Below are 12,383 nucleotides of genomic sequence, written 5' to 3' on the forward strand. Positions count from 1 at the left end.
GCCTATCTAGAAAGATTGTATGCATAGTTTTGAAGAACATCTTTACTATTTATTATAATAGTGCCTTCAATTTACAAAAATGGCTGATTAATCAGACCAGTAATTATACATTAAAATAATGATTTCATTTTACCCAAAAGCTGCACGAAAGTATATTAAAAAAAAAAAAAAACAACAAAGAAAGAGGCACATTCAAGGGGAGTTCTCTAAGGACTACAACTTAGTTACACGTATCAAATGAACGACCACAAAATGTCATCCTATAAAGGTTTCTACTATTTTAATTTTTGAAAGCTGTCATTTTATTTTTGTTTAATAGAGTCTCCTTCTGGTAACAAGCCATGGCCGTGTCACTCCCTTCTCACAATGCCATTTCATTATATAGTTTTGTAATGCTTTTATTTAAAAGATAGACATGCAACAAAAAAAACCCAGAAAAACCCCTCAGACATACAAGAACAGAAACAAACAGGCATGTGAATAACAATAATATATTTATAGAATTACAATTACAGGATGCAGTTGGTGTGACATAAATACAATGACAATGTAAAAAATGCGAAAAAGTGTTTTTTATAGGGTGCAGCTAAGCCACCTGGTTGTAACTCTCTACACATATGTTGGTATATCTGCTTTACAGCCCAGACTTCATTGTTTCTGAGGCTTCAGTCAATCTGTACCTTCTTGTGGCTGTGAGAAACTGGAATTACAACATCATAAACCCTGTAGTCAATTAGGGCTAAAAGACTAGTCAACCATGTGAAAAACTAAAACAAAAGACAAAAGAAACACACGGAAGCATCCTTACACACTATTAGGAGTTATACATATTAGCTCATTTTAGAGCTCAGCAGAACATTATATATATATATATATATATTTTTTTTTTTTTTTTGACATCCCTGGACATTTTTGCTTTGTAGATCACAGCTCAAGCAACCAGAGCAATGGCCACAATAAAGCAACAGCGATGACTCGATTCAGACTGAAACCTGGAACATACAAAATGCACAACATACTGTAATAAAACAATGCAGGGAAACTCCTCAACTAGAGGTTTTTACAGGTGAATCATTTTTCAAGATATTCTCACAGCACTAGATTTCAAAAGAATACTATTTCAAAGAAGCCCCCCACCCCCCATAGATAAATAAGTTAACAGTTCAATAATTAATCTGTCCCACAGGTTTTTTCTCTAAATATCTATATATTTGTAAAGGGAATTAACAATAGCATATATTACCAGTCATAAAAATAGTTATGAATTCTACTTCATTTAGCCTCATTCAATGTATATTACATTATAAAAAAAACTCCTCTACCTGGGCAGCCTGAAGAGTTGCCAGCAAGATGCAGGGGCCCTTGGGATATGAAGTGTCTCTGGGTGTCTGAAATCATGGATCTCTTGCGTCGGTTGTAGCTGTCGGTACAACCCTGGGCACACCTGGTTTTGTTATCTCCAGCTCCACACAGGAGAACTGTGCAGCTGATGTACACCTAATACATAAAGGTAGGCAATGAAATAACAAGGATGGAATTGTGAATCGGTGTTGAACTGCTATTTTGTATTACTTACATGTTATTTAATTGCACAATCATTCTCTGTAGCAAAGACTTAAATGTATTTAATGCAGGTCATAATTGCAATGCAGTAATTTAATTATTTTATTTGCTTTTCATGCCTGAGCTGGGTCATTTATACACATAAAAAAACAGTTCCAGTTCCAGAACCTTCTATATCTCCTAGTTAACTAACATTGTAAATAAGGCCATGAATCTCTAGGCAGAGGTTGGTGTCAATAACTTATATAAGACAAAGTCACACACGCAGTTCTGTTTATTAGGGTAAGTTGGGGTAAATGTGTATAGTGATTATTTCAAATTCATACTAATGTAAACTACAAATCATTTTGCAAAGAAATGTGAAAATAAAAACATAAAAAAAGAGTAATTATACTGATGCATGAGAAATCAAATGCAACCAGATGGAAGCAATGTGTCTTTGAGGTCCTGAGACCAAGAACATCAGAGGCCACAGTGAATGTTCACAAACCTGGCCTTGAGGCCATGGACTCCGTGACTGGTGCTTGGTAATGTAGGCTAGCTATAGTAAAATTCAAGACGGTCAAAAATCTGAAATCTATGGTGTGCCAAATATAAATCTATTTATTATCAATGTATCCTAAATTAATGTCACTATATCAATTGGCATGTTTGATTGCCCATGTGATCCACATGTCCACTTATAATACTATTCATTAGTGTTTGCTTCATTTACTTTACCTGATCGTAGTTGCCAATGAAACTGAAGGCCTGCAGTCCAAATCTGAATTCTTTTAGACTGCCTGAATAGACCTTTGTTGTTTTATCTTTAGTGCACCTGGACAATACAACACAAATTGTTAAAAAAACAAATATTGCATTTACCTGTTTTAAACTAATACATACCTATTGAGGAGTTCAAGCAAACAGCAATGTTACTAATAAAAATGAGGGGATTGACAAGGCAATACAACCCAGTGCACAGATCTAGGCGAGGTGCGAAATAACATATATTGTATCTATGTTTTTAGGGATACTCTAAAGGGGAAAAGAAATTATATAAAAATATCTTGCTGGTAAAAATAAAACCTTCAATTAAAATAATTACTTTGTAGTATTAATATAACAGTCTACAAACTTGACAGATTAAGAGCACATTCATGCTACAGTATTATGTGAAAGATTATTACCCATTAGTAATGATGTCGTAGTAGATGGGATCATTGGGATTTTCATGGGGAGTGGCTCTGCAGGACTCCACAAATAGGCGAATGTTGGACAGAGATGACCGCACTTTGATGCCCATGTATATCATGTCCTTCAGCTTCAACTTTATAGGGTAAGTTTTTGGGTCTATCACAGTTGTGAAAGCACTGCTGTCGTAGAACTCAAACAAATAGGTAAAGTTGCCAAAACCAACATCTGTGGACAAATAGGCACTCTTGTGTGCTTCGAAGGAGGCCGAGAGTCGACTCTTTCTGGAGAATTTGCAAGTGAATGGTATCTCGATCTGATGCTCTCTGGTTATGATGTCATGAGGATGATCAAATGATGTCATTTCGTTTCTGAAAATGATTTCATCCTCAGTTTCCTGCAATATAAGAAATGTATGAATACAGTGTGAATTTCAGGATGGATACATAAATAAAACAAAACTATATGAACATAATTTAGATATTTTATTTACCATCATGTAATCAAAGGAACTGCAAAATTACATCGCAAAAGTCATCCGGAAGCCATAATAGGGGTACAGTATTTTATGCAAATTTTTTAATTCTTGTCAGTTTTTCATTAGGTATATCGAAAACTACAAAGTGGTATGTAATTAAATATGGTAACGTAACATTATTCAGCAAGTTTCATTCGACCTTATGAAGCAAAATAAGCTGATTCTATAGTGATGCAAAACTTTTGGCCATATCTGTGTCTGTGCGTGTGTGTGTGTGTGTGTGTATATATATATATATATATATATAGACTCGTTTTTATAATAGTTCATGCTTGCATGGCTATCTTTGTCATCTGTTAAAGTATAATTATAATAATTATATAGTATATCACTGTTCTGTACAATACAATATACACGAGGTTGAGAAATGTCTCAAATGTACAAACACTTAAGTACAGGTTAGATAATAAAAGGATAAAAACAGAAGCAACAAGAATTCAAATAGAAACAGCAACAATCACTAATTACCTCAACCTGCGTTCCACAGGAGTTCAGAGACACACTTCCAATAACGTGAGAGCCATTAGTTGTCACCAAACATGAAGGGTCGTTTAGACGTAAATTAGTTTCATTAAATCCTTTTATTGAAGACTTGGAAACATACAGCGTCATTGTTGTGTCAGTGCATTCAACGTCCGATTCAACTGTTGTTGGAGAAAGTAATATCAATATTTAGAAGCTTTCTTCAACCACTTCATTTGACCAGTTTAAAAGTTATTTTGTAAATGTTGTTGAGTTAATCACCCACTATTCCCCCACAATATTGCCTTCTTGAGAAAATGCTGGGAATGAATACAGATCTCTAATACATATCATACCACTGAGTCAGGAGAACTGAAAATCAACCGGCATTCCCTCTGTCTACCAAAACAACTATTTTCAACTCTTTAGTCTAAAAAAATAGTTGCTGTTTCATTGCTATTAACAAATAGCGGATAATCTGTGAGAAGAATCAAAATGACTCAAAATGATCTTTTTTTTTTTTTTAAATCCACTTACTTTGGCTTTCTTCAACGACAACAATTATGCATCTTAGTTCAGACTGATACCTGGAGAATACAACACAATAGTGTATCAATTAAAAACAATAAAGAACCACTTATTGATGAAAATGTAATAAAGAACAACAATACTTACTCAGCTGTAGTTTGTGCAATAAAACATATGGGGATATCTTCTCCTACGTCATTCGCAGTTGGGGTCCACTTAATCATTGCCTTGCCAACTCCAGTGACAGTATCGTACTCAAATGTTTTTTCTATGTTTAGGGGCCCACTGATCTCGATGTCCTTTATTCTATATAAAAACAATATAGGTATAAAATACAATAACACACAAATAAACAAATATAATAGCCAAAGACAGTGTGATTTTTTGTGAACAACTACCGTAATATCACCGCAACTTTACGAACAGCATAAATTACTGCTCATTATACAGGAGAGATAGGAATTTGCATCTCATTATAGATTTGAAACGCCGAAATTCAAGATTCAGAACTTCCTTCGGTAAGATAAATTAGTGGTATAGTGAACAGAAAGAAGTAGTAGGCAAATATAGTAGGATCGACCTATTACTAGAAAAAAAAAAGCAGTGTTCAAAATGATTGATGGCTTACTGTGATTTTGTTGATACTGCGGAGACAGGAAACGAAAATTCTTTCCCAAGTGATGTCCTCATGAAGGTGCCATGGTGAACAGTTGGAGTTATATATTTTGGTATGTATTCCCCCAAAACCAAGGACGGCACAGCATCACCAACTAGAATATATGTAAAGAAGTACAATGCAAACAATGTAAATTGTCTTATTTGTTTCTCTAACATTGTCTACAGTTACAGATACATTTGAAAAAGAAATGCTGACCTATAACTAGAAATTGAAGGGGTATTTTGCTCAATGGATCAGATGCATCTAGGGACATGGGGTATTTGACAGTGGATGTCCCATCATGGTATTTTAATGTCGTGTTTTGCCTTGGAAAATCTTCCAGTACAAGTTCAAACACATATACTCCAGATGATGATGAGCCAGAAAATGATAAACTGCAGGCATTCTGGGGGGGAGTAAGCAAAAAATAATTACATTAATTAATTAAACAAACTAAACTAATTAAATAAAATATTATTTTTATAATTCTTGTATTGGTATGTACAGGAAAGAATGCTCTAATATAAACAAGTGCACGCATACATAGAGGGTTCTCAAAATCACAAAATAATTACACAGTACATGAAAGGTTAAATATATGTGTATAAAATCTAGCAGTTTATTGCTTATCAAATTCTAGTCAAATACAGTCTGAAACGTTTAGAGGAGGCTTAGAGTATATGGTAAGGGTTTGTTGAAGACTGGTGCAAAATGAAGGCAGTTTTACGTGTTCACCAGGTATCAGGTATAATATACTTCAATTGATTGGTTTTTGCACTTTATATCTGAAGGGTAATTCTGTAGTAGTATATGTTATATGAACAAAACAGTTGACCCTGCATCTATGGTTCTTCTGTTGGGTGGACAAAAGGACGACAACCAAAGTGTGAGCTAGTAGGTAGCCTTTTAAGAGCGAAAGCTTTCGTGGTCCTGTTGGAACACATATTACATTATAAATCCTCTTTAGTTAAAAGAAGAGCAGGGAAGATTGTGCATATTTTGTACACAACTTTAATTTTAATATCACCCCTCCTTCAACAAAAGAAAAATATCCAGGTTGTTTGTCAATTTGTACTGAACTGTGCATAATAACATAATTCAGAAGGGTACATTTTGTTTAAATATGCTTCAGTACATTTACAAGGCTGTCCCTGACAGGCAGTCATTTAGTTGCAGGTATTTTTTTCATCTTACCTCATCTAGGGTAAAGCCTGGAACTGTTTTGCAGGTGCTACACTCCAAATTGTTTTTAATTCCATACCGACATCTTACATTATCACCATCGGGGTCATGTGCCAATAAATTGTAAGTTGTAGGACGGTTTTGGGGGACCCTTGAATATAAATGGAAAATTAAACAGAGTAACTTCCTGTACTACAGTGTCTATTTCAGGTTTGTGTTTTTTGTAAAGGTAATGATATAACATTAATAAACAATTACTCAAACTTAGGATCTTACTTTGTATCTGTCAGTCAAAATGGATATATACTGTGCAATATAACTTGTGTAGAATGTAACGTACCTGATTTGTGGAGGCATTGTCGTTACTGGGGATCTGTTGGGGTTTCCAGTATCTGATCTTCTTCCCAGATCGATATGAGCTATCATGCTCCACGAGCCAAGATCTTCTGTATTGTAGGTCCAACAACAATGTTGATCTCTAGTTGTAATAATAATAAATAAATAAATACATAAATAAATAAATAAATAAATAAAATTTAAAAAAATAGATAGATAGATAGATAGATAGATAGATAGATAGATAGATAGATAGATAGATAGATAGATAGATAGATAAAGGTAATGTAGTTATTTATCCCACAAATGTTGATGTCTTCTGCAGTGTAGTCATTTGTGTTGACATGTCTGGCAATAGGAGATGTAGAGGTGTTAATTCTTATACTTCGTAGACGATCGTGTATATATATATATGTAGAAACTTACAGCAAGTCGAAAGGTTTATCAGTTTGTAGGCTTCTCGTAACGAAACCCTGTAACTGACAGTTTTCTCCAGGGTGGTCAGGATCAGTTTCTCCATATTCAGAAGTGGTTATGGTACCACAGTCTCCTTGATGGCATTTCCAGGAAGACGCTGGCGAGCATGATCCAGTGTAGATTTGTGACGCTTTGAAACGGGAGTCCATCTGCAATCAAAATGTAGCATTATCTAAGTTAATCAAACCTGAAGTGCATTCAAAATAAGTGATTAGTGATATCAAAACTGCAACACTAGTTGTAATTAAACTTGGTATTCACATCCTTTAGATATTGAGAATATTAGTTTTACTATTACTATTACTACAACAACTACAACTACCAATAACAAGTATGTCAGTATCATACATAATAAACATAAATAATCATATATAAATATATTACATTTCACAAAAAGGGATAAGGAAAAAGCAAAGCTTTCATTGAAATGATAAACATTTACCCTGATTGTTCCATCTGGATTCTTTCCCTTGGGTGTGAAAGTTAGAAACCCACCCAGGACAGGGGCTTCATTCGCGATGACAATGTTAGGTTTGCCTGTTGTTGGACAAAGTATTATCTATATTTAGAAACTTATTTGAATCACTTCATTTGACCAGTTTAAAAGTTATTTTGTAAATGTTGTTGAGTTAATCACCCACTATTCCCCCACAATATTGCCTTCTTGAGAAAATGCTGGGAATGAATACAGATCTCTAATACATATCATACCACTGAGTCAGGAGAACTGAAAATCAACCGGCATTCCCTCTGTCTACCAAAACAACTCTTTTCAACTCTTTAGTCTAAAAAAATAGTTTCTGTTTCATTGCTATTAACAAATAGCGGAGAATCTGTGAGAAGAATCAAAATGACTCAAAATTATCTTTTTTTTTTTTTTAAATCCACTTACTTTGTCTTTCTTCAACGACAACAATTATGCATCTTAGTTCAGACTGATACCTGGAGAATACAACCAAATACTGTATCAATTAAAAACAATAAAGAACCACTTATTGATGAAAATGTAATAAAGAACAACAATACTTACTCAGCTGTAGTTTGTGCAATAAAACATATGGGGATATCTTCTCCTACGTCATTCGCAGTTGGGGTCCACTTAATCATTGCCTTGCCAACTCCAGTGACAGTATCGTACTCAAATGTTTTTTCTATGTTTAGGGGCCCACTGATCTCGATGTCCTTTATTCTATATAAAAACAATATAGGTATAAAATACAATAACACACAAATAAACAAATATAATAGCCAAAGACAGTGTGATTTTTTGTGAACAACTACCGTAATATCACCGCAAGTTTACGAACAGCATAAATTACTGCTCATTATACAGGAGAGATAGGAATTTTCATCTCATTATAGATTCTCAACGGCGAAATTCAAGATTTAGAACTTCCTTCGGGAAGATAAATTAGTGGTATAGTGAACAGAAACAAGTAGTAGGCAAATATAGTAGGATCGAGCTATGGCTTCTGCAGATTCTGACCTTGATGCAACTATGGCACCAGCCAAAAAGAAAAGGAAAACAAGTTTCCACAAAGACAAAATTGACCTGTTAGTTAAATGGAAAAACATAGGGCCCAATGTAATTAAAATAAAAGACAATGTTCAACATATATACATACAAAAAAAAGCATTTACCAATTACTAGAAAAAAAAGCAGTGTTCAAAATGATTGATGGCTTACTGTGATTTCGTTGATACTGCGGAGACAGGAAACGAAAATTCTTTACCAAGTGATGTCCTTATGAAGGTGCCATGGTGAACAGTTGGAGTTATATATTTTGGTATGTATTCCCCCAAAACCAAGGACGGCACAGCATCACCAACTAGAATATATGTAAAGAAGTACAATGCAAACAATGTAAATTGTCTTATTTGTTTCTCTAACATTGTCTACAGTTACAGATACATTTGAAAAAGAAATGCTGACCTATAACTAGAAATTGAAGGGGTATTTTGCTCAATGGATCAGATGCATCTAGGGACATGGGGTATTTGACAGTGGATGTCCCATCATGGTATTTTAATGTCGTCTTTTGCCTTGGAAAATCTTCCATTACAAGTTCAAACACATATACTCCAGATGATGATGAGCCAGAAAATGATAGACTGCAGGCATTCTGGGGGGGAGTAAGCAAAAAATAATTACATAAATTAATTAAATAAACTAAACTAATTAAATAAAATATTATTTTTATAATTCTTGTACTGGTATGTACAGGAAAGAATGCTGTAATATAAATAAGTGCACACATACATAGAGGGTCCTCAAAATCACAAAATAATTACATTTACAAGGCTGTCCCTGACAGGCAGTCATTTAATTGCAGGTATTTTTTTCATCTTACCTCATCTAGGGTGAAGCCTGGAACTGTTTTGCAGGTGCTACACTCCAAATTGTTTTTAATTCCATATCGACATCTTACATTATCACCATCGGGGTCATGTGCCAATAAATTGTAAGTTGTAGGACGGTTTTGGGGGACCCTTGAATATAAATGAAAAATTAAGCAGAGTAACTTACTGTACTATAGTGTCTATTTCAGGTTTGTGTTTTTTGTAAAGGTAATGATATAACATTAATAAACAATTACTCAAACTTAGGATCTTACTTTATATCTGTCAGTCAAAATGGATATATACTGTGCAATATAACTTGTGTAGAATGTAACGTACCTGATTTGTGGAGGCATTGTCGTTACTGGGGATCTGTTGGGGTTTCCAGTATCTGATCTTCTTCCCAGATCGATATGAGCTATCATGCTCCACGAGCCAAGATCTTCTGTATTGTAGGTCCAACAACAATCTTGATCTCTAGTTGCAATAAAAAAAATATACATTAAAAAAGTATATATATATATATATATAGAGAGAGAGAGAGAGAGAGAGAGAGAGAGAGAGAGAGAGAGAGAGAGAGAGAGAGAGAACAATAGATGGGCTTCAGTGAGTTACAGGAAAATAATTCCATCTAGGGTTTCTGTGATGTCATAAATTACGAGACCAAAGGTCGACTAATTTATAAACTGTCATAGAAACAACCAATATTCTTCTGAAACTTGCAGAACTTGTTATTTCCTCACATGTCTCTTTAGAGCATGGATTGAAAATAAAGCTTATCAAGAGTGCAGCTTGTATGCCGGAAATACACCAATTTTGTATCTTATATACACTGATGACATATTCGGCATCTCAATTAACACTGATGAAGAATTAAATTATTTCATTCCTTTTATTGACCAGTCCCATCTAGCTTTGGAGTATACATGGAACATCTCTAAAAGATATATCATTTTTAGACATCACCATCACTGATTCTAATTCTACCATCAACACACCGTTTTTTAAAGAAAATAAATGAAATGTGTGCACTTTTCAGAAACTGTGTTTTTCCAGACACGACCATTAGAGAAGCTCAGTTACATGTATCTACGATAAACAGGAAGAATGCTTTGTACAAAAGCATCACAGAGTACTGATAATCATATCTCCCTAGTTCTTATCTATCATTCTATGACCAAAAAAAATACAACATACAAAGATGTTTTTGTATTCTCTCTACAGCTCCTGTTTTCCATAATCCCCCATTGACGTCTTACAAAGGAGACAAAAATCTAAGAATATATTTAGTCCATAGTAACATGCGACCCAGTTAAGACAATGTTAAAGGCACATTTCCATGCAACAGGTCGCGCTGTGCTACCAGCAAATCAAAGGGGCAAAATCTTTTACCTAAAATATACTAATCATGAGACATTTACTTGCACCAGTAAAGGAATAGTCTACTGCATTGGTTGTGTCAAGTGTAACAAACTGTACATCAGAGAAACAAAATGCCATTTAGATGATCGCTGCATGGAACATCTACGATGTAAAATAATTAACACCTCTACATCTTCTGTTGCATGACATCTCAACACATTTCAACACAAATGACCACACTGCAGGTTTTTGGGATAAATCACTACATATATATATATATATATAAGCATGCCTCTGCGCTTCAGCAGGTAAACTTCAAACAATTATATATGCTTGTGTGTGTGATACCAGTGATATATAAATAAATGCAGTATAAGCAGTTTGAAACGCTGGTGCATTTACATTTGTTTTATGTGTTTTACATGTAAGTAGTTATAGGAAATGTGTTTTGTGTGGGCTATAACATTTATTTATGTATTTATTTTGTATTCATTAATAATAATAATTTAATATGAACTTACAGCAAGTCAAAAGGTTTATCACTTTGTAGGTTTCTCGTAACGAAGCCCTCTACCTCACAGTTGTCTCCAGAGTGGTCAGGATCAGTTTCTCCATATTCAGAAGTGGTTATGGTACCACAGTCTCCTTGATGGCATTTCCAGGAAGACGCTGGCGAGCATGATCCAGTGTAGATTTCTGAGGCTTTGAAACGGGAGTCCATCTGCAATCAAAATGTTAAGTTTATCAAACCTGAAGTGCATTCAAAATTAGTGATTAGTGATATAAAAACTGAGAATCTAGTTGTGATGGTAACTTGGTATTCACATGATTTAGATACTAGGAGTATTAGTTTTACTATTACTATGACTACTACTACGACTACTACTACTAACATGAATAACAAGTATGTCAGTAACATACATAATCATAAAGAAACACATTACATTTCATAAAAAAAGGAAAAAGCAAAGCATTCATTGAAATAATAAGCATTTACCCTGATTGTTCCATCTGAATTCTTTCCCTTGGGTGTGAAAGTTAGAAACCCACCCAGGACAGGGGCTTCATTTGCAATGACAATGGAGACCAGGCTCCAGCAAAGCAGCAACCCAAGGAGACCCATTCTTGCTAGGCTTCTCTGTTTCAATGAGTTGGGAGGCTATACAAGTACTCACTTTTATACCTTAGCTCCAACCTTAGATGTCAAATAATCGTCATCAAACATCTACTCCTTGAGGGCCATTCCATACAAGGAAACTGCACATGCCTATCTGATGCAAACTAAAACAGGTTTTTCTAGTTCTCATTCTTTTTTTATTATTTATATCCAGTATTTGTTATTGCTCTAGAAAATGTTATAGGATGGGGAGATCTAACACCAAGAATCATTCGATCTCTGTCACATTTACACTGCATTGAAGTGCGCTGAAACTATTGTATTGCTGAAGTAGTGTCTTTAGCGCAGTTTAGCAGCTGTTAACCAGTTCCCTTGCAAAGTGAGGATGGAGCCTACTTAAGCTGAGTGAATCTACTAGTGGTCAGTCTACAGGTAATCAGAGTCAGGCAGATAGGTAAGTAAGTAATCCTGCTTCAAGTAATTAACATTAGCTGTATTTAAGTAACATTATAAAGGTGGTGTTGTTTTAATTAGGTTATTTACTGTTTGTGATTAGTACCAGTGTGGTTAAATTGAATAGAGGTAGATTTGCAATTTGATTGGTTTCCACACAGCTTTTATCCATCTAGTTAATATAATAGACAGCT

At 34.5% G+C, this 12,383-nt stretch overlaps 1 protein-coding gene across 1 annotated transcript; it reads right to left on the bottom strand.

Moving 5' to 3' along the window:
- Window positions 1-477: 477 nt before the first annotated feature.
- LOC117432149 (uncharacterized) lies at window positions 478-11,777 on the bottom strand. The gene is made up of 21 exons (XM_034904904.2): window positions 11,617-11,777; window positions 11,141-11,340; window positions 9,597-9,734; window positions 9,269-9,407; window positions 8,851-9,040; window positions 8,605-8,746; window positions 7,948-8,106; window positions 7,810-7,859; window positions 7,360-7,454; window positions 6,867-7,066; window positions 6,445-6,582; window positions 6,117-6,255; window positions 5,139-5,328; window positions 4,893-5,034; window positions 4,412-4,570; window positions 4,274-4,323; window positions 3,743-3,918; window positions 2,733-3,133; window positions 2,284-2,380; window positions 1,323-1,497; window positions 478-992 (listed from the first exon to the last, which is right to left on the bottom strand). Exons 1-21 carry the CDS (start codon window positions 11,740-11,742, stop codon window positions 925-927), a joined length of 3,174 nt encoding a protein of 1,057 aa, XP_034760795.2. The 5' UTR covers window positions 11,743-11,777; the 3' UTR covers window positions 478-924.
- Between the last annotated feature and the right edge of the window lie 606 nt (window positions 11,778-12,383).

This window comes from Acipenser ruthenus, chromosome 27 (assembly GCF_902713425.1).
Source record: "Acipenser ruthenus chromosome 27, fAciRut3.2 maternal haplotype, whole genome shotgun sequence".
Taxonomy (NCBI): Eukaryota; Metazoa; Chordata; class Actinopteri; order Acipenseriformes; family Acipenseridae; genus Acipenser; species Acipenser ruthenus.